This window comes from Nematostella vectensis, chromosome 10 (genome assembly GCF_932526225.1).
Source record: "Nematostella vectensis chromosome 10, jaNemVect1.1, whole genome shotgun sequence".
Classification (NCBI taxonomy): Eukaryota; Metazoa; Cnidaria; class Anthozoa; order Actiniaria; family Edwardsiidae; genus Nematostella; species Nematostella vectensis.
Window position 1 is genome coordinate 14,849,250 of NC_064043.1, and position 22,179 is coordinate 14,871,428.

The 22,179-nt window shown below is 42.5% G+C and overlaps 2 protein-coding genes across 10 annotated transcripts in view; one reads left to right on the forward strand and one right to left on the reverse strand.

Annotated features, from left to right (window-relative positions):
- Positions 1-22,179, reverse strand: part of LOC5509407 (integrator complex subunit 13) — a 35,926-nt gene continuing 13,747 nt past the window's right edge. Inside the window, exons 14-22 of the mRNA XM_048733378.1 lie at positions 20,229-20,305; positions 8,775-8,846; positions 8,286-8,371; positions 7,902-7,983; positions 6,347-6,431; positions 4,825-4,876; positions 4,441-4,601; positions 3,844-4,000; positions 1-664 (exon numbers count right to left, since the gene is read on the reverse strand). Of these exons, the coding sequence (XP_048589335.1) occupies positions 634-664; positions 3,844-4,000; positions 4,441-4,601; positions 4,825-4,876; positions 6,347-6,431; positions 7,902-7,983; positions 8,286-8,371; positions 8,775-8,846; positions 20,229-20,305 (803 nt within the window). The 3' untranslated portion in view covers positions 1-633. The remainder of the gene's footprint in view (positions 665-3,843; positions 4,001-4,440; positions 4,602-4,824; positions 4,877-6,346; positions 6,432-7,901; positions 7,984-8,285; positions 8,372-8,774; positions 8,847-20,228; positions 20,306-22,179) is intronic.
- On the forward strand, positions 9,077-20,488 carry LOC116616299 (potassium voltage-gated channel subfamily F member 1). Of its 9 annotated transcripts, none has more exons than XM_048733381.1 (8): positions 9,077-10,262; positions 12,805-12,899; positions 13,194-13,350; positions 14,623-14,689; positions 16,278-16,408; positions 18,344-18,442; positions 19,095-19,163; positions 19,932-20,488. In XM_048733381.1, the coding sequence occupies exons 1-8, from the start codon at positions 9,741-9,743 to the stop codon at positions 19,935-19,937; spliced, it is 1,146 nt and encodes a 381-aa protein (XP_048589338.1). In that variant the 5' UTR covers positions 9,077-9,740; the 3' UTR covers positions 19,938-20,488. The 9 variants fall into 9 exon arrangements, 4 of the variants coding, with proteins under 4 accessions (XP_048589338.1, XP_048589337.1, XP_048589336.1 ...); XM_048733379.1 differs by having other exon boundaries at positions 9,078-10,262; positions 19,095-19,290; XM_048733380.1 differs by lacking the exon at positions 18,344-18,442 and having other exon boundaries at positions 19,095-19,290.

Genomic DNA, 22,179 nt, shown 5'->3' on the forward strand with positions numbered 1-22,179 from the left:
TGGGCGAGTCTCGTGAATCTTTATTGCAAATATCTTTAGAGCAGACAAAAAAAGGCTTGGCTTTGGCTATTCCACTGCGTGTTTAATGTCGTGACAGATCATTAATCATTATTCCTTTCGATACGAAGACTGTGAACAAAGCCGTAACATGGGTCTTGAAATAATAGCAGCATACAGCTCTTTCAATATAGTTTGTCGGTCGCTAAAGCCTACGCACCCTGAATGAAAGGTAGTTTGGCTAGAAGCAAAATATACTTTATTGATACCTCGCTGTTGTAGATGCTGTAATCAAAAGAAAAAAAAAAACAGAGCTTTGCTGAAAGCTAGTACGAATGTCCAAAGCTAAATATCAACTCGCAAACTCGAACAACGAGCACATTTGTGCACTTACACATACAACTTAGCAGTCTGGGTACGTAGAGTTTTACAACTTTTTTTGAAACAGCTATATACGCATTCCATTTCCAACACCAAACCCTTCTATGGTGTCACGCAATCATCTATCATGTTACGCCATCTTTCATGTAAAGCAGTGCCATCAGCTGTTACGTAACGTCTTCTGCCATGTTATGTAACGCCATCTATCATGTCACGTAACACCATCTCCCATATCACTCTATCTGTTAGGCTCATTCATAAGGTCTTTACAGGAGTTCCCCTGCCACTGAACAAAAAAAAAAAAAAAGGAACACAGGTGTAAAGTGCTGTATAGTCACGAAATAGGGGGTAAGGAAAGACGAGACAAGATAGGGGGTAAGAAAGGACGAGACAAGATTGGGGTAAGGAAAGACGAGACGAGATAGGGGGTAATAAAAGACAAGATAGGGGGTAAGGAAAGACAATACAAGAAAGGGGGTAAGGAAATACAAGACGAGATAGGTAGTAAGGAAGGACAAGACGAGATAGGGGGTAAGGAAAAACAAGACGAGATAGGGGGTAAGAAAAGACGAGGTAGGGGATAAAGAAAGACGAGACGAGATAGGGGTAAAGAAAGACGAGACGAGATAGGGGGTAAGGAAAAACAAGACGAGATAGCGAGTAAGGAAAAACAAGACAAGATAGGTAGTAAGGAAAGACAAGATGAGATAGTGGGTAAGAAAAAAAACAAGACGAGATAGGGGGTAAGGAAAAACAAGACGAGATAGGGGGTAAGAAAAAACAAGACGAGATAGGGGGTAAGGAAAGGCGAGACGAGATAGGGGGTAAGGAAAGACAAGATAGGGGGTAAGGAAAGACAAGACGAGAAAGGGGGTAAGAAAAGACAAGATAGGGGGTAAGAAAAGACAAGATAGGGGGTAAGAAAAGACAATACAAGAAAGGGGGTAAGGAAATACAAGACGAGATAGGTAGTAAGGAAGGACAAGACGAGATAGGGGGTAAGGAAAGACAAGACGAGAAAAGGGGTAAGAAAAGACAAGATAGGGGGTAAGAAAAGACAAGATAGGGGGTAAGAAAAGACAATACAAGAAAGGGGGTAAGGAAAGACAAGACGAGATAGGTAGAAAGGAAGGACAAGACGAGATAGGGGGTAAGGAAAAACAAGACGAGATAGGGGGTAAGAAAAGACGAGGTAGGGGATAAAGAAAGACGAAACGAGATAGGAGGTTAAGAAAGACGAGACGAGATAGGGGGTAAGGAAAGACGGGACGAGATAGGGGGTAAGGAAAAACAAGACGAGATAGCGGGTAAGGAAAAACAAGACAAGATAGGTAGTAAGGAAGGACAAGACGAGATAGTGGGTAAGAAAAAAACAAGACGAGATAGGGGGTAAGGAAAAACAAGACGAGATAGGGGGTAAGAAAAAACAAGACGAGATAGTGGGTAAGGAAAGGCGAGACGAGATAGGGGGTAAGGAAAACCAAGACGAGATAGGGGGTAAGGAAAGACAAGACGAGATAGTGGGTAAGGAAAACAAGACGAGATAGGGGGTAAGGAAAGACAAGAGGAGATACGGGGTAAGGAAAGACGAGACGAGATAAGGGTAAGGAAAAACAAGACGAGATAGGGGGTAAGAAAAAACAAGACGAGATAGGGGGTAAGGAAAGGCGAGACGAGATAGGGGGTAAGGAAAGACGTGACGAGATAGGGGGTAAGGAAAGACGAGACGAGATAGGGGTAAAGAAAGACGGACGAGGTAGGGGGTAAGGAAAGACGGGCGAGATAGGGGGTAAGGAAAGACGAGACGAGATAGGGGGTAAGGAAAACCAAGACGAGATAGGGGGTAAGGAAAGACAAGACGAGATAGTGGGTAAGGAAAACAAGACGAGATAGGGGGTAAGGAAAGACAAGAGGAGATACGGGGTAAGGAAAGACGAGACGAGATAAGGGTAAGGAAAAACAAGACGAGATAGGGGGTAAGAAAAAACAAGACGAGATAGGGGGTAAGGAAAGGCGAGACGAGATAGGGGGTAAGGAAAGACGTGACGAGATAGGGGGTAAGGAAAGACGAGACGAGATAAGGGTAAGGAAAAACAAGACGAGATAGGGGGTAAGAAAAAACAAGACGAGATAGTGGGTAAGGAAAGGCGAGACGAGATAGGGGGTAAGGAAAACCAAGACGAGATAGGGGGTAAGGAAAGACAAGACGAGATAGTGGGTAAGGAAAACAAGACGAGATAGGGGGTAAGGAAAGACAAGAGGAGATACGGGGTAAGGAAAGACGAGACGAGATAAGGGTAAGGAAAAACAAGACGAGATAGAGGGTAAGAAAAAACAAGACGAGATAGGGGGTAAGGAAAGGCGAGACGAGATAGGGGGTAAGGAAAGACGTGACGAGATAGGGGGTAAGGAAAGACGAGACGAGATAGGGGTAAAGAAAGACGGACGAGGTAGGGGGTAAGGAAAGACGGGCGAGATAGGGGGTAAGGAAAGACGAGACGAGATAGGGGGTAAGGAAAACCAAGACGAGATAGGGGGTAAGGAAAGACAAGACGAGATAGTGGGTAAGGAAAACAAGACGAGATAGGGGGTAAGGAAAGACAAGAGGAGATACGGGGTAAGGAAAGACGAGACGAGATAAGGGTAAGGAAAAACAAGACGAGATAGGGGGTAAGAAAAAACAAGACGAGATAGGGGGTAAGGAAAGGCGAGACGAGATAGGGGGTAAGGAAAGACGTGACGAGATAGGGGGTAAGGAAAGACGAGACGAGATAGGGGTAAAGAAAGACGGACGAGGTAGGGGGTAAGGAAAGACGGGCGAGATAGGGGGTAAGGAAAGACGAGACGAGATAGGGGTAAGGAAAGACGGACGAGATAGGGGATAAGGAAAGACGAGACGAGATAGGGGGTAAGGAAAGGCAAGACGAGATAGGAAGTGAGGAAAGACGAGACGCTAAAAACGGAGGATAGCTAGAAAATGTTTCTTACAGGTAATAAAGACCTGTTTAGACTAGTTCGGCCAAAATGTGTGTTTATTCTGGCATTTGAATGGGCTCATAATATATGCCGTTAAACGAGAAATGTGGCTGTTGTGTTGATGTTATGCTAATGTATTTTGCGTGACAAAAATTCACGCAAGTGTCACATACGTTCAAATACTGCTATGGTCGTGTAGATGTAATGGTATTGTGTGCTGCGTCACATAAGCGTGTACTTGGCTCTCGAGACGCTATCGGGATGTGGGTATGGATCAGCCCAAGGAGTGAGTTGCGTGACGAATGTTGCGTGACGAGTGTTGCGTGACGAGTGTTGCGTGACGAGTGTTGCGCGACGAGTGTTGCGCGACGAGTGTTGCGCGACGAGTGTTGCGCGACGAGTGTTGCGCGACGAGTGTTGCGCGACGAGTGCTGCGTGACGAGTGTTGCGCGACGAGTGTTGCGCGACGTGTGTCAAGCACGTGTGTACCTGGCGCTGGAGTCAATGTTGAGGTGCGGGTAGAGATCAGCCTTGCCGCCGCCACTGGACTCAGCGCGCCCGGCGAACTCCTCGTGCCGTTTGGCGGCGAGGGAGTTGATCTTACTCGTCCAAAGAGAAAGGAGAGATGGTGCTGCTGATATGTCACCTGGGGAAACCACAGGCAATATAACTATCACGAAAAAAAAACGACCAGGGGGGGCAGGATTTGGCTTTAACGGCCTAACCAAAATTAAAAAAAACTCCAAAATTTCATAAAAAAACTCCCCCCCCCCTTTTTTTTTAAATACCTGACACTAAATTCTATAGCCGTTTCCGTACATTTCAAATGCGCATTGGAGCAAGAATGCCCCTCCCAATTCAACAGGCGACATGCACTTAGAGGTCATGTGACTTTTAAATAAACACATAAATGACTGTGCCCGTCACGCTAAAGAGAAAATTTTCTAGCCGATTCGTAAGCGTTAAATTGCTTTTTGTTGTCATTTAACCGCTAAAAACCGAAGCGCGCGCAAGGTTGCCACCAATACAGTCACTAGCTTCCTTAGTGCATTTCTTTCATCAAAACTGTAAATCATGGGTGCTTACCTGTAGACTTGAAAGCGTCCGATTTATCGGCCTCCGCGGCTCGGATTTTTTTCTGTGCGCGGTCGATGTCGGGGGTATTGCGACCACGCTTGAAAAAGTAATCATTGTTTGTGTCCCCGCGATTGAAGTCCGTCTTTTCTCGTTCCGTCATACCCTGATATCTAAAGCACAGACACGAAACGCAACCATGTCACACAATAGACTTTACATGTCACGATACGCAACCATGTCACACAATAGACTTAACATAACTTTACTTTACATAACCATATCAAACAAACACTTTACCAATTAAAGCGTGTCAAACAATAATGTGCAACTTGACCAAGAATCCAATGTCTTGACATTGACGTGGGTGGAGCCCATGACGTAGTTTGTGTTTACCTGTCTATTTCTTTCCAGGCGAGATCGTTACTGGACATACTACCACCAGGCCCTGAAGAAAAAAACATAACTTGCATGCTTAAATGTTACAAAGCCAGCTAATATATCTGAGGATAATGTGGGAGGGTTTATCATGGAGAGGGATGGACTAGATAGTTTGATTTACAGTATCTCTCGCTAGAAGCACGAGGTGGTAGCCAGGCAACAAGAGGGTTTGGTTTACAGTATCTCTCACTAGAAGCACGAGGTGGTAGCCAGGCAACAAGAGGGTTTGGTGCACAGTATCTCTCACTAGAAGCACGAGGTGGTAGCCAGGCAACAAGAGGGTTTGGTTTACAGTATCTCTCGCTAGAAGCACGAGGTGGTAGCCAGGCAACAAGAGGGTTTGGTTCACAGTATCTCTCGCTAGAAGCACGAGGTGGTAGCCAGGCAACAAGAGGGTTTGGTTCACAGTATCTCGTGTTTGAAGCACGAGGTGGTAGCCAGGCAACAAGAGGGTTTGGTTCACAGTATCTCTTGCGAGAAGCACGGGGTGGTAGCCAGGCAACAAGAGAGTTTGGTTTACAGTATCTCTCGCTAGAAGCACGAGGTGGTAGCCAGGCAACAAGAGGGTTTGATTTACAGTATCTCTCGCTAGAAGTACGAGGTGGTAGCCAGGCAACAAGAGGGTTTGATTTACAGTATCTCTCGCTAGAAGAACGAGGTGGTAGCCAGGCAACAAGAGGGTTTGGTTCACAGTATCTCTTGCTAGAAGCACGAGGTGGTAGCCAGGCAACAAGAGGGTTTGGTTCACAGTATCTCTCGCTAGAAGCACGAGGTGGTAGCCAGGCAACAAGAGGGTTTGATTTACAGTATCTCTCGCTAGAAGCACGAGGTGGTAGCCAGGCAACAAGAGGGTTTGGTTCACAGTATCTCTTGCGAGAAGCACGAGGTGGTAGCCAGGCAACAAGAGGGTTTGGTTTACAGTATCTCTCGCTAGAAGCACGAGGTGGTAGCCAGGCAACAAGAGGGAGGAGTGGTAGGGTCGAGTTGTTTTCCGTGACTTGCAAGCTTAACTGACACCGGATCACTTAATGTTTAAGTTTGAATAGGAATATTGTTGGTTGTAATAATAATTACGGAGAAAATCTTTGGTAAACACTGCAATAAACATGCATTAAAATGCCGATGTGTTTGAAAAGGTACGGGAAAGCGGTGAAGCCGTTTGCCATTTGCCATTATTGTTTGCAAGTTAATTGTTGTGCATTTGTGAAATTTTGTTGTCGGATGTTTTGCTTGTCGTCTGTACTTTGTCTACAGTAGTATGTGGGGTTACTCAGTTTTTTTGTATAATTGTCTTACAACTCTGCTATTTCTAAGCATTTTTATCATTTTGTAGTAGAATAGTTGAGAGCAATAGGTTAGAAAACAGTTTTAACGGTTATTATGTAAATCTCGTTAAATAAAGCTTATTGTATTACGTGTATTGTATTTTTGTTTAAATATAATTTTTAAAAATGTTAAAATGTATCACAAGACTCACTCTCGAGCTCGTCAGTGGGCGTGGCTCGCGGGCTGCTATGGGAACTGAGTGACGGGCTCCCTGGCGTCTTGAGGCACTCGTAAACCTAAAACACAATATCACTATGACAACTTTTCCACTGAAGGAAGGAATAAGATATATTGGGGAAACGTTTTTAACTAAACTAAACAACACCCAAATCCAGATGGTAATATCCACATGGTAATAACCAGATGGTAATATCCAGATGGTAATATCCACATGGTAATAACCAGATTGTAATATCCAGATGGTAACATCCAAATGGTAATATCCAGATGGTAATATCCAGATGGTGATATATAGATGGTAATATCGAGATGGTAACATCCAAATGGTATTATCCAGATGGTAATAACCAGATGTTAATATCTAGATGGTAACATCCAAATGGTAATATCCAGATGGTAATATATAGATGGTATAAACCACATGGAAACATCCAAATGGTAATATCCACATGGTAATACCCAGATGGTAATATCTAGATGGTAATAACCAGATGGTAATAATCTAATGGATATCAAGATGGTAATATCCAGATGTTAGTAACCAGATAGTAATACCCAGACAGTAATACCCAGATACTAATATCCAGACACTAATATCCTAATAGTAACTTCCAGACAGTAACATCCAGATGGTAATATCCAGATGGTAATAATCAAATGGATATCCAGATGGTAAAATCCAGATGTTAGTAACCAGATAGTAATACCCAGACAGTAATATCCAGATGGTAATATCTATATGGTAATAACCAGATGGTAACATCCAGATGGTAATATCTAGATGGTAATAACCAGATGGTAATATCTAGATGTTATTAACCAGATGGTAATAACCAGATGGTAACATCCAGATGGTAATATCTAGATGGTAATAACCAGATGGTAATAACAAGATGGTAACATCCAGATGGTAATATCTAGATGGTAATAACCAGATGGTAATATCTAGATGTTATTAACCAGATGGTAATAACCAAATGTTAACATCCAGATGGTAACATCTAGAAGGTAATATCTAGAAGATAATATCCAGGTGGTAATATCCAGATGGTAATATCTAGAAGATAATATCCAGATGGTAGTATCCAGATGGTAACATCCAGATGGTAATATCCAGATGGTAACATCCAGATGGTAATATCTAGAAGATAATATCCAGATGGTAATTTCCAGATGGTAACATCCAGATGGTAATATTTAAGTGGTAACATCCAGATGGTAATATCTAGAAGATAATATCCAGATGGTAATATCCAGATGGTAATATCTAGAAGATAATATCCAGATGGTAACATCCAGATGGTAACATCCAGATGGTAATATCCAGATGGTAACATCCAGATGGTAATATCCAGATGGTAATAATCAAATGGATATCTAGATAGTAATATCCAGATGTTAGTAACCAGATAGTAATACCCAGACAGTAATACCCAGATACTAATATCCAGACACTAATATCCTGATAGTAACTTCCAGACAGTAACATCCAGATATTAATATCCAGATTGAATTATAATTCCTACCCTTTCATGATTCCTTGAAGTCTTACTCGCTGCTTCCAGGAAAATCTCAAGCTCCGCCCACAATTGCCGGTATTGCTCATCCCTGTAAAAGGAGGTGATACAAGTTGAACCAGACAAAGTAAGCATGGACATAAAAGGCTATAAGGAGGTCATACAAGTTAAACCTGACAAAGTAAGCATGGACATTAAAGGCTATAAGGAGGTCATACAAGTTAAACCTGACAAAGTAAGCATGGACATTAAAGGCTAGAACAGGACTGGCTTTTCACCTTGGTGTAATGTGACTAGCAACAATAAGACGATAACTCACTGACTAGGGTGACAACCCCCTATCGCTTAAACTATGTGTAGAACCTGGCCCCCATACAAGGGGCGTAAACACACCTCTTTGGCCCTTTCCCCCTTACACCCATCATCGTGATGGGCAGGACGTCGTTTCTACTCTCCATCGCTTGCAGCTTGTAGATCACCTAAAGAGAACAACGAGTATGGGTCAATCAATCATTTGCCCTAATTCTCATGACTCATGAAATTTCCAGCTTTTATTTGATAGACCAATAACAGGGTATTTTTGGTCGATTTTGAAATAGCGGCTGGTAGATAAAAATAGCAAATAACTTAAAAGAATTTAAAAAATACAATTTCACTAAAATTGAAATCTTTTCCCGGAGACCTAAGGTATTTTATTTGCTAGTTTTTAGTGAAAAGTTATCTACACTTTGCATTTCTATAGGCCCCGTGTAGACAGCGCCAATATCGGACAGCATTCCTGGCAAAAAAGAATAATAATAACTAAATATTGGAGAGCTGCTTCGAAATACCACCACACATGGTGTTCAGGTTCTGTTTGCACGGGACTTTAACATAACTTACTCCCTTGCACTCCAACACCTCGTCATCCGTTAGGGCCTCCTTCATCAAGTGTGAAGACAAAGGTTCTAGATGCTAAAGAAAAGACAAATGATGGTGACATCTATTGGTCAATCGGAAAGGGATGAGTTGGGATAGGGGGGAAAAGGAGGGGAGTGTAGCGCTTAAAAAAGCAGGTGTGTGTATTGAAGCTTTCCTTTGTGTCGGGTAACTAACAGGTACTGGTCGCTATCAACGCAAATATTCTATTGATTTGCTATTGTTCTACCATACACCATTTAAGACGCAATAAAAGATTACTAACCCATGGACGATTAAGCTTCAAAAGCTCTAAAATTGATGCCCAGCGGCACATCTTTTGATAGAATATCTTTCTAGTTAATATACAACTCGCAGTACTAAGTTAGTTCGTCGTTATAGTGCGTAGCCCAGACACGCGCGCTAGCGTGGAAACCTCGACTATTGAGGATGTGAGACACACATGCTTTCTAATTGACATGAATTGTACTACACAAACTACGAGGGAAAGAAATGCTCGCGCCTCAGAACACGGCGGAATAAGCGCCTCAGAACACGGCGGAATAAGCGCCTCAGAACACGGCGGAATAAGCGCCTCATAACACGGCGGAATAAGCGCCACAGAACACGGCGGAATAAGCGCCTCAGAACACGGCGGAATAAGCGCCTCAGAACAAGGCGGAATAAGCGCCACAGAACACGGCGGAATAAGCGCCTCAGAACACGGCGGAATAGGCGCCTAAAAAAAACTTTGTATTGGTGGCCACGCGTCGCACACAATAATAGGCAATTAGTATGACGGCACATTGCCAAAAGATGGTAAATTACATAGACATCAGAGGTGAATTGATAGAATAAACAATATAATTATCTTAACACGAGTCGGGTTTTCGCACACCAGTACAATGTTTTTACCCTGCCGGCTTAACCTCCATTCGCCCAACTCGTGAAATGTTTTTTAAGATTAGAATCTTGTTACTGCCCATCATAGGGTTTGGACTTAGGGCCGACAATATCACCATTTGCCCAAAGGATCTAGCAGTGTTGCAAATCTACTGGAACACTCTTATTCCTTACATATATCCAAAGAATAACACAGCGAGCGAACCCGAAGGAGAGTTGGTGGAGTACTTTGCGTTGGCTTCTACATTCTGTGGTTGCGGTGACCAAGTCAAACTTAACTTTACGAGGATGAACGTGTCGTCATCAGCCGAGATAGAGCTGTTTATTCGACACTCCATGCCCAACATAGTACCGCGATTGGTGTTTCCCGTCATCACCAAAACTGGTGTGAATATACAATACCTGCGGAGATTTTTGGCATTTCACCGCTCGCCAGGACCGGCGATTCTTGAATATGTGCAAACGAATGGTGGCAAGATCAGTTTTACCGAAATGGCAGTGCGTTCTGTCCCATATCTTATCATTATGGTGTTAATAGCGATTTCTGCAGGCACTCTTGTTTGGGGCATTGTAAGTAAATTTTAATGTATTTTATTTTTCAAAGTGTAAGTGAGCTTTCGTAAGCCATCTACGCATTGATCATGATTATCAACACATATTGTTACCAAAAACGGGACAAGATGCTCAACAGAAATTCATACCAAGCATCTTTTAATTTGGTAATATGGTGTTTCCAGACTACTGTGAACTAGAATCAAATCAATAATTAATTTTAAAGCTCTCAAAACCTACTTCGTTCTGCAAGTTGAAAACAATTTTCACAACAAGCGGTAATATTACTGGCTGATATGTTAAGCATACAAAAAAAAACAATCTCTTTCTGTACGGAATAATAACTTCATCTTTCTTTGGTTGAAAAGGGCAAATAGAAGCTGGGGGCTCAGTTTCAAAGTATTCTTTCTGTCACCATAGTGGTTTACTTTTTTAGTCAAACTCTATAAACCCATGAGAAAAATATATATATATGGAAGATGGTGAGGAAATTCAGTTCAACTTAATAAACAATTGTTCCGAGATTACAAAAAACTATTTGCAGTTTATTTGAAAAACATATTCAGATAAACAAAAAAAAAATCGAAAAGAAAATATTTTTTACCTTTAAAAGTGCCAATCAAGAGTGCGAAAAATTTAGTGGGCAAGCAAACTGAATACCAGAAAACAACAGATTACTCGAGGCCCCTGGTGTCAGAAGGCTTATTATTACCATTATTCTAATGAGCCCTGCTAATTCGACTCCAACTTCACCTGCATAAGTGAGAATTCATCTGGTAATTGTGGCTAGGGGCAGCATTTTTGGGTTGGATTATCACTGTCGAAATTACTATCCAAATAAGCATCTTAAGGCAGTCAAGTATTTATGACCAAATATTGGTATAACACTTGTTCGGTTGAAATAATCTGCAAATTATTATTAAAGTCGATTATTGTTTATTTCTTTAATGTGTTAGTATCCATATGAATTGCATACGAAATAAAGTGATGGTTTGTTAAGGATATTGAAAATAATATTATCTAAAAAATCATATTTGCAGTACTTCAGTTGCGGAATCTTACAAATGGTATATTCAGATTCAAATGGTAAATACTGAGATGCGAATCAGTATGCCTACCTTAACCGAAGGCAAAAAAATTATACATGCAAAACGGATACCACAGCAAAGCATAAGCAAGTAAAAGAAAAATAAAACGACTTTTCACTTTAGTTCCAGCATAAAATCTAACATGGAGTTATTTTTGAACATGATTACGAGGGCTAAAACTAAACTGTGATTTTCCTGCACTAGTGATTTTCTTCTTTTTCTTCACTTCCAAATTACACTGTTAAGTACTGTGAATTAGGTAGTCGCATACTTTGAATTGATGCATTTCATTCATCCCATCTTGTAATAAAATCGGATCAATATTTCTAAAGTATACACCATTTTCAATAAGTGTTGACTATAAGAAAATAGAAAATTACAAATGCCTTACACTACTGGTTAAAGAATACAAGTCCTGTGTCTGTTTTGACATTCAGTGAGGCTATCTAGGTTTTCAGTGAGGCCCATGTAGTGAATACGCCATTTTTGACACCAGAAAACAACATAGTTAGTCAAACTTTGTTCCATTTTCCATTTTCTTATTGTCAAAACTTAATTAAAATAGATGTATTAGAATGATTTCCATTAACCCGTGGACTAACTACACTTTAGCGTATTACGCTTTATTGCGTTCTAATCCCATTGTTCTCTTTTGTGTTTTCCTGACTATTGCACTTTGACTATCATACTTTATTTCACGGGTTAATGAAAACCACTCTAAACAGTTCAAGGAAAAACACTTAGTTCATGGGCCGAGCAATAGGAAAACGGTAAAAGATAATGAAAGATGTATCTAAGTATCACATATTACAAAAATAATGTTATTTCTGGATTAATTCTTAGTGAGGCGTGTGGATACGGACAGTCTTTCTAGATATGCATTCGTACAGACACAACGTCACTACTCGCTGTTTAATCTAGTTCTTTCAACACTGTTGAAAGCTAGGATACCGCTGACTAGGTGCAGCTGTGTTTGACTTTGACTGTATAAAACTCAGAATAGGGGGGAGGTATCTGTTTTCAGTCTGTTTTTTGTAAATTCAGCTCAAAAATAGCCAGAAGTCAATGGGTTAAGCAAAAATAGTAATTATGTCATTGTGACGTCATAAATTATTCCATCACACTCGAAATAGAGTGTGACGATTATTTGCATGCTGGTGATCATTGTCTGTAAGTTTTATTGTCATAGCCCAAGCGATTTAAGATTTAAATAGGTGGGACTTTTCATCTCTTCTAGTGTAGTATTGATAGTGACGTCATTTGATCACGTGATTTCTACATGACAGCTACCGTTTTGGCTATTATATAAAAACATAAAGTACATGAAACAAGCTTTCAGAAAATATATGATAGCCTTTGTCCCTTTAGGGTCTTAGGCCCATGACTAATTTTCAAGCCCGATTATTTGTCATGCAAGTTGGGCGTTTTTTTCCTGTCTATCTTTTTGTATACTTAAACCATACTCGTTCCAGGAAATGCATAAAAACTCAGAGCAGTTCTCGCGACCATTTCCTCATGGGGCCCTTAACGGCGTATGGTGGTCTTTCGTCACTATGACAACAGTCGGGTAAGAAAACAACAATATCACCACAACCTACAAAATTCATCGACAGTAAATAGGCAAAAATACTACTATACAACAACGATGATAAATGCAAGTCTTTCACTTTTTATCCTCGTCTCATCATAACTGTCCTAACAAAACTGCATCATAAATATTTCATCATCACTACATAAACATCTTGTTATCATCATAGTTATCATCATCACCGTCACCTTCACCACTACCATCGACATCATCATCATAATTCCCACCATCACCACCAATTAACATTAATCACATATTCTACTACGATCTTAGGTATGGCGATAAATCCCCTGTGTCAGTCATAGGTCGCATGGTCGGCATAATTTGGATGATCGTGGGGACTATACTTATGTCGCTCTTTAACGCACAAATAACAGCAGCCTTCGCATCTAACGAAATCGGTCAGGAAGTATCTCTAGTTGGAGAAAAGGTAAGAGACTTCGGCGTATATCACCAAAACACCAAAAAAAGTGTCTTTTGGTGAACAATTTTCCGTTTACCCGAAGGCGCCTACAATGGGCCCCTACCGCCTACCATGGGCGCCTACCATTTACCCCTACCGCCTACCATGGGCGCCTACCATGGTCGCCTACCATTTACCCCTACCGCCTACCATGGGCGCCTACCATGTACCACTACCGCCTAACATGTACTCATACCGCCTAACATGTACCCCTATCGCCTACCATGTACCACTACCGCCTACCATGTACCACTATCGCCTACCATGTACCACTATCGCCTACCATGTACCACTATTGCCTACCATGTACCACTATCGTCTACCATGTACCACTATCGCCTACCATGTATCACTATCGCCTACCATGTACCACTATCGCCTACTAGGTACTACTATCGCCTACCATGTACCACTACCGCCTACTATGTACCACTACCGCCTACCATGTACCACTACCGCCTACCATGTACCACTATCGCCTACTATGTACCACTATCGCCTACCATGTACCCCTATTGTCTACCATGTACCCCTACCGCCTACCATGTACCACTATCGCCTACCATGGGCGCCTACCATGTACCACTACCGCCTAACATGTACTCATACCGCCTAACATGTACCCCTATCGCCTACCATGTACCAGTATCGCCTACCATGTACCACCTACCGCCTACCGTGCACCAGTATCGCCTACCGTGCACCAGTATCGTCTACCATGCACCACTATCGTCTACCATGTACTACTATCGCCTACCATGTACCAGTATCGCCTACCATGTACCAGTATCGCCTACCATGTACCACTATCGCCTACCATGTACCACCTACCGCCTACCATGTACCAGTACCGCCTACCATGTACCCCTACCGCCTACCATGTACCCCTACCGCCTACCATGTACCCCTACCGCCTACCATGTACCCCTACCGCCTACCATGTACCCCTACCGCCTACCATGTACCAGTATAGCCTACCATGTACCACCTACCGCCTACTATGCACCACTATCGTCTACCATGTACCACTATCGCCTACCATGTACCAGTACCACCTACCATGTACCACTATCGCCTACCATGTACCACCTACCGCCTACCATGTACCACCTCCCATGTACCACTATCGCCTACCATGTACCACTATCAAATCACTTTGGGCTGGGCCATCAAGTCCAAGGTTGTTAGCAGTCAATTAGCTGTTGTTACAACAATAACATACATTCCATACGTCACCAGGTGGCCTTGCAGTTGGGGACGGAGAATTTCTTCTCAACCGAGACTAACCTGGGGGGGATCTACCAAGGTCAGCGCATTCCTCGTTTTATTCAAAGAGGGTTAATAAGGGCTATTAAGTGACCATGCTGTAAGAGAACGAATCCCCGTGGCCCATTATGTCGTCCTAGAAAGCTATTTTAAGATTGCCCGAACTTATCAATCATAGCATCCATTAATGATTCGTCGCGCCATATTTGGCTAGAACATTATCACAACAAATTTTTTTCCTCTGTACTTCTTTACTTCGTTCGCTACCTGTTTTTATCCTTTTAGCTGCTCTTCAATGCTCATGATCACAATGCTACTCGTAGGGTGGTGTCCTGGTATCTGTTAAGTTATCTAATTATTTTAAAGTTATCTAAATGTTATCAAATAATTGAAAGGGAAGACGTCGGGGAGACAGAGAATTTGGAGTTCATTTAAGATGTGCATCGTGCAGACTACTAAAAAGTTCTTTTTCTCTGCAATAGAATTTCTCTGGGTCTATGTTATGTATTTTAATACAAGAAGGCCTTTAATTTTCTTTGATTTACAATATTTTTTAGATGAGTGAACTTCAATTCTTCAGGCAAATGTTCAGAAATGTCACTCAAGAAACCCTTGTCACTGGAATACGGTTTACTTCATTATAAAGACTTGAAACCTTTTATTTGTTAAATGCCTGTCTAAATAACCACAATATCGGTGTGAATATAATGGTATTAAGTTCTGGATGTATCTTTTTCATTAAAAGAGAATTGGAAGAGAATTGTGTGTTGAAAACACAGATTTCTGATTTATTGTTGTTTTTTATTGCGAATTAGCTTTGAAAACGTTTACTGGTGAAGTTCCCCACGCCTAAAATCGCGCACTCTATGCAATTTAATGTCTTTAATGTCCGAGAAACGGTCGATAGAAGCCAGCGTATTCTCTGGAAAATCATTTTCACAGCGTTCGTAAAAAAGGAGGTATTTTCGGTCAAAAAGATTTCCATAACAGCCTTTGCCGGTTCACATCGCTTAAGATGTGATCGCGCGTAAGACTCATGTTGCTAGGAAACGTGAGCGCTGACCAATCAGAGGCCTATCTTAAAATAACTGGTTGTTCTAAAAATAGCTTTCACGGACGTCATCATTGGAACATACCCTAATACGGGGGATTCGTTCTCTTACATCATGGTCTCATGGGGCTATACATTCTAATGACCTTCTAAGGCACCAGCAGCGAGATAAGGACTGTGAACTTTAAAGGCCTGGAACAAAACAAGCTGCCAATCTTCCTTACTCCCCCTCGTTTATTTTGTGATCAAAATTCAAAAAGTCCACATATACACCAAATACACCAATTTCACAAACCGTTGTCAGTGCAAACGTCAAATGGCGGTTAGAAAATGGCAATTCAACGATCGGAGGGACCCATGGATCCCAATAGAATTATATCAAATGCAGAAAAATTCGGATATTCGTAGGATTCAAGCCGTCATCAATGTATGTCTCAGGCATCGCTTGATTTTATTTTTCACCTTTCTTACGAAAAGTAAACATACACCTTTCGGTCGTAGATTTTTCATTTGCACTGACAATGAAATAGGTGAAATTGTTTGAAATAGGTGCAAATAGTTTTTGCGTTTCCTTCAGAGCTTGAGATAGATGCATACGCCACAGAATTCCCAACCGGTCCATTCAAGTACTTTCTCGTCCACGACTATATTGCTGTGCAGCAGTATCCGGATGAGACCGTGAAAATGGTGAAAACAATACACCATGAGGTAAACAACAAACCCAGACGTAAATAACACCCACAGAGGTAAACAACACACCGAAAGGTAAACAACACCCACAGAGGTTAACAATACACCAAGAGGCAAACAACACGAGAGGTAAACAACACACCGAGAGGTAAACAACACCCACAGAGGTAAACAAAACACCCAGAGGTAAACAATGCACCCAGAGGCAAACAACACACCGAGAGGTAAACAACACCCACAGAGGTAAACAACACACCGAGAGGCAAACAATACACCGAGAGGCAAACAATACACCAAGAGGTAAACAACATGTGAGGTAAAAACTACACCCAGAGGTAAAATACACACCAAGAGGTAAACAATGCACCCAGAGGCAAACAACACTCCCAGAGTTCAACAACACACCGAGAGGTAAACAACATGTGAGGTAAAAACTACACCCAGAGGTAAAATACACACCAAGAGGTAAACAATGCACCCAGAGGCAAACAACACTCCCAGAGGTCAACAACACACCGAGAGGTAAACAATACACCAAGAGGTGAACAACACACCGAAAGGTGAACAACACACCGAGAGGTAAACAATACACCAAGAGGTGAACAACACACCGAAAGGTGAACAACACACCGAGAGGCAAACAATACACCGAGAGGCAAACAATACACCAAGAGGTAAACAACATGTGAGGTAAAAACTACACCCAGAGGTAAAATACACACCAAGAGGTAAACAATGCACCCAGAGGCAAACAACACTCCCAGAGGTCAACAACACACCGAGAGGTAAACAACATGTGAGGTAAAAACTACACCCAGAGGTAAAATACACACCAAGAGGTAAACAATGCACCCAGAGGCAAACAACACTCCCAGAGGTCAACAACACACCGAGAGGTAAACAATACACCAAGAGGTGAACAACACACCGAAAGGTGAACAAAACACCGAGAGGTAAACAACACACCAAGAGGTAAACAACATCCACAGAGGCAAACAACACACCGAGAGGTAAACAATACACCGAGAGGTAAACAATACACCGAGAGGTAAACAACACACCGAGAGGTAAACAACACACCGAGAGGTAAACAACACCCACAGAGGTTAACAATACACCAAGAGGTAAACAACACGTGAGGTAAACAATACACGCAGGGGCAAACAACACACCGAGAGGTAAACACACCTCACAGTTTCCTTAAATTTTCAGTGTTTCATTATTTTTATCGAATCAAGAGCATTGGACACCAATTCACAAACACCGCGAAAATGAGTAACAAAAACTCATAATACCTCATAAAATATGAAACTACTAAAAAATTTACTACTCGAGCACACGTATCAATGGTTGCATATGCTTGAATCACTGTCTAACAAGTAGAATTTATGTACACAGTCCAATGACAAAACGTTGTCATCAACCGGCTTCGCGACTTCGCGACAAGCCCGCATGTAAGCATGGGTAAAAACCATTGAAGCGCCTAGCTGCATATATTAGCCACCGCATAACTTCAGGCTTAAACGCCGTGGCTAATATACACCTATTTCAATATAGGTTGTCAGTGCAAATGGCAAACGGCGATTGGCAAATAGCAGTTCTACTACCTAAAGTAGCTATGCGTCTCGAAGAATATAGATAAATCAAAACAATTATCCATTAAAGGTTACCAATGCGTGGCACTGAAATTGTTGGACTTTATTTAACACCTTTAATTTTACAAATAAAAAGTACCCACAAGCCATTTACCATTTGCTATTCGCCATTTGCACTGACAACCTTTTGTGAAATAGGTATATGCAGCTAGGCGCACCGCTGGTTTTTACCCATGCTTATGTGCGGGCCTGTCGCGAAGCCGGTTGACGACAACGTTTTGTGTTGTGTATTGTTGAGGGTTGATGGAGGCCGGTTATATTATGGTGCCCTTAATTTAATTATGCAATATTTGACTAGTTATCGGTGGGTGCTGTGGTTATTGGAAATTACGAGAGCGCAACACATTACTTGGAATGTTTACATGGTTACATCAACAACGCATTTGGTATAAGGCAGGTAGGCTATTTACATAGAAGCACTAAGCAGTAAATAAAAACTATTAGACACACGAAATTAGATTATCAGGCTTATTTTTTTATCATTTTAAACAACTTTATTGAGTATCCCCAAATGCGTCAGCATGAACTGCATATTACCTAGCCTCAAAGCCTCAAATAAAAATCACTAGATGATAACGAGTACAACGTACACGCCAATCAACCGAACATTGTACGTCACAAGGCGATTAACCACAAATTGTACGTCACAAGGCGATTAACCACAAATTGTACGTCACAAGCCGATTAACTGCAAATTGTACGTCACAAGGCGATTAACTGCAAATTGTACGTCACAAGGCGATTAACTGCAAATTGTACGTCACAAGCCGATTAACTGCAAATTGTACGTCACAAGGCGATTAACCGCACATTGCACGTCGCCATGCACCAAACCGCAAATTGCACGTCGCCATGCGCCAAACCGCAAATTGTACATCACCTGGCGTTAAACCGCTTGACATACATCACCTGGCGTTAAACCGCTTGACATACATCACCTGGCATTAAACCCAAAAAGTACACAACCAGAGACAAAACCGCCAAATTTACCTGGCTTAATCCGCAAATTTGAATAATAAGTCAAAGCTCAAATAAACTGTTTTTCTCAGGCAATTATCAGAAAAACATTTTCCCAACAAAAGAAAACGATGCATGCCAACGAAACCCGAACAAAAGAGGTAACTCTTCAGACTGGCTTCATAGATAACGCGGTTTATGTTGCATCGGCTGGTGTGTGTGGCCTCTTTCTGATATTGGGGGCCGTGTGGGAGATACGCAGACGAACGAAACTAACGCTAGTGGTCGGTGAGTTGTACACATGATAGGATTGTACAGTGACATCACGTCTTATACCTCTATATAGCGACCAACTGTCAGGCAAGAGCCATAAAGTACCCACCCGAGTACTGTATCGGTCTCTATGCGCTATATCTTATACCTCTATATAGCGACCAACTGTCAGGCAAGAGCCATAAAGTACCCACCCGAGTACTGTATCGGTCTCTATGCGCTATATCTTATACCTCTATATAGCGACCAACTGTCAGGCAAGAGCCATAAAGTACCCACCCGAGTACTGTATCGGTCTCTATGCGCTATATCTTATACCTCTATATAGCGACCAACTGTCAGGCAAGAGCCATAAAGTACCCACCCGAGTAATGTATCGGTCTCTATGCGCTATATCTTATACCTCTATATAGCGACCAACTCTTAACAGCCATCTTCTCTAGTGCGGCACCTAATGCAATGGCTTTATGAAGCGACACGTTCATTAAGCGAGAATAGCTCCCATTTTCTAGTCAGTGACAATTTGCTCTATATAGCTATGCTATTCTACGTTCTCGCTAAAATTTTCAGATTTTTGTGTTCGCTCTGATTGAATGGAGGATACAATGCGTATCATAAGAAATATCAAATATGTTTTCTCTTTTTCACAATTCTAGATCTAGAGAGACAGTAAGGGTGAAGGGTACTGCAGAAGTGTGATGGAAAAGTCGAAAACAGAAAGCACAGGCTTCAAGCTATATCAACTTGAGCAACTTTTAGTTGACAACTGTAGGTCTTTGTGTACACGCACCATCAACACAAACTATTTGTTGAGAACATTTGGCGTGTCCTGCATCATGTTGGGTATGCTGTGCACCTGTTGTGCCTGTTAGGGGACTGGTGATTAGATACCTGCATCATGTTGGGTATGCTGTGCACCTGTTGTGCCTATTAGGGGACTGGTGATTAAATACCTGCATCATGTTGCCAACCAAGGTGTCACTGATGACAAGGGGGCAGTGCCGTGTGCAGCGTTCAAGCCTTCTCATACCTGGTACAGAAAAACAGGCACCATTAAACACAGTACATTATAAAAACATGGCACTTTGGCTACAAACTAGGAACAGAGGCACGTTCACACATCTTTTCCTTTTTTTGCTACGCCCAGTTGGCGGCATTTTAGCATATGAGCATGGTAAATTGTATAAAAAAAAATAAACCCTTTAAAAAACGAGACATCTTGTCGCAAAAGGGGGAAAAATGAAACCGGTGAAAAGTTTGTAAACAAACGCGCGCGCGCCCTGAAAAGCCCGCCATTTTCAAACCGGAAGCGCTTTTTCCCGCCTAAATTGCGAGCGCGCGCGTCAGCGTAGCAACCAAGGTCGCATAACAACCTAAATTCCGAACACCCTTAATTAGTGTGTGTATCAAAGGGATGGGGAAAAGTTCAGTCATTGCGTGTCGCACGTTAACAGCTGATTCCCTTCACTTTGCGATGGATGCACAGGTTAGTAATCACTGTAGTCGGAGGCTAAGGTACAGATTGTACCGAAGTTCCATTTCCAGTGGAGAACCAATGGCAGTCCTACTTCATTCAATCACAAAAATGATAAAAAAGATGATCCATGAAGTGACTTTTCCTTGGATCAAAGCAGAAAATTATTTTGATAGAAACTCCACTTGCGCTCCAGTTAATATCAGCAAAGGAACATGCAGACTCTCCAAGCCAAACCAAAAAAGACCCCTACCCCTTCCTGATCACACCCCAACCACCCCAAATACACAAGTCCATCTACTCCACCCACCCCACACACACAAGACCATCTACTCCACCCACCTCACACACACAAGACCATCTACTCCACCCACCCCGAACACACAAGACCATTTACTCCACCCACCCCAAACACACAAGACCATCTACTCTACCCACCCTCTCACCCATACACACAAGACCATCTACTCCACCCACCCTCTCACCCATACACACAAGACCATCTACTCCACCCACCCTCTCACCCATACACACAAGACCATCTACTCCACCCACCCCACACACACAAGACCATCTACTCCACCCACCCCAAACACACAAGACTATCTACTCCACCCACCCTCTCACCCATACACACAAGACCCCACTCACCCCAAACACACAAGTCCATCTACTCCACCCACCCCAAACACACAAGACCATCTACTCCACTCACCCATACACACAAGACTATCTACTCCACCCACCCTCTCACCCATACACACAAGACCCCACTCACCCCAAACACACAAGTCCATCTACTCCACCCACCCCAAACACACAAGACCATCTACTCCACTCACCCATACACACAAGACTATCTACTCCACCCACCCTCTCACCCATACACACAAGACCATCTACTCCACCCACCCTCTCACCCATACACACAAGACCATCTACTCCACCCACCCCAAACACACAAGACCATCTACTCCACCCACCCCCCACACACAAGACCATCTACTCCACCCACCCCAAACACACAAGACCATCTACTCCACCCACCCCAAACACACAAGACTATCTACTCCACCCACCCTCTCACCCATACACACAAGACCCCACTCACCCCAAACACACAAGTCCATCTACTCCACCCACCCCAAACACACAAGACCATCTACTCCACTCACCCATACACACAAGACTATCTACTCCACCCACCCTCTCACCCATACACACAAGACCATCTACTCCACCCACCCCACACACACAAGTCCATCTACTCCACCCACCCCAAACACACAAGACCATCTACTCCACCCACCCCAAACACACAAGACTATCTACTCCACCCACCCTCTCACCCATACACACAAGACCCCGCTCACCCCAAACACACAAGTCCATCTACTCCACCCATCCTCACACCCATACACAAAAGACCC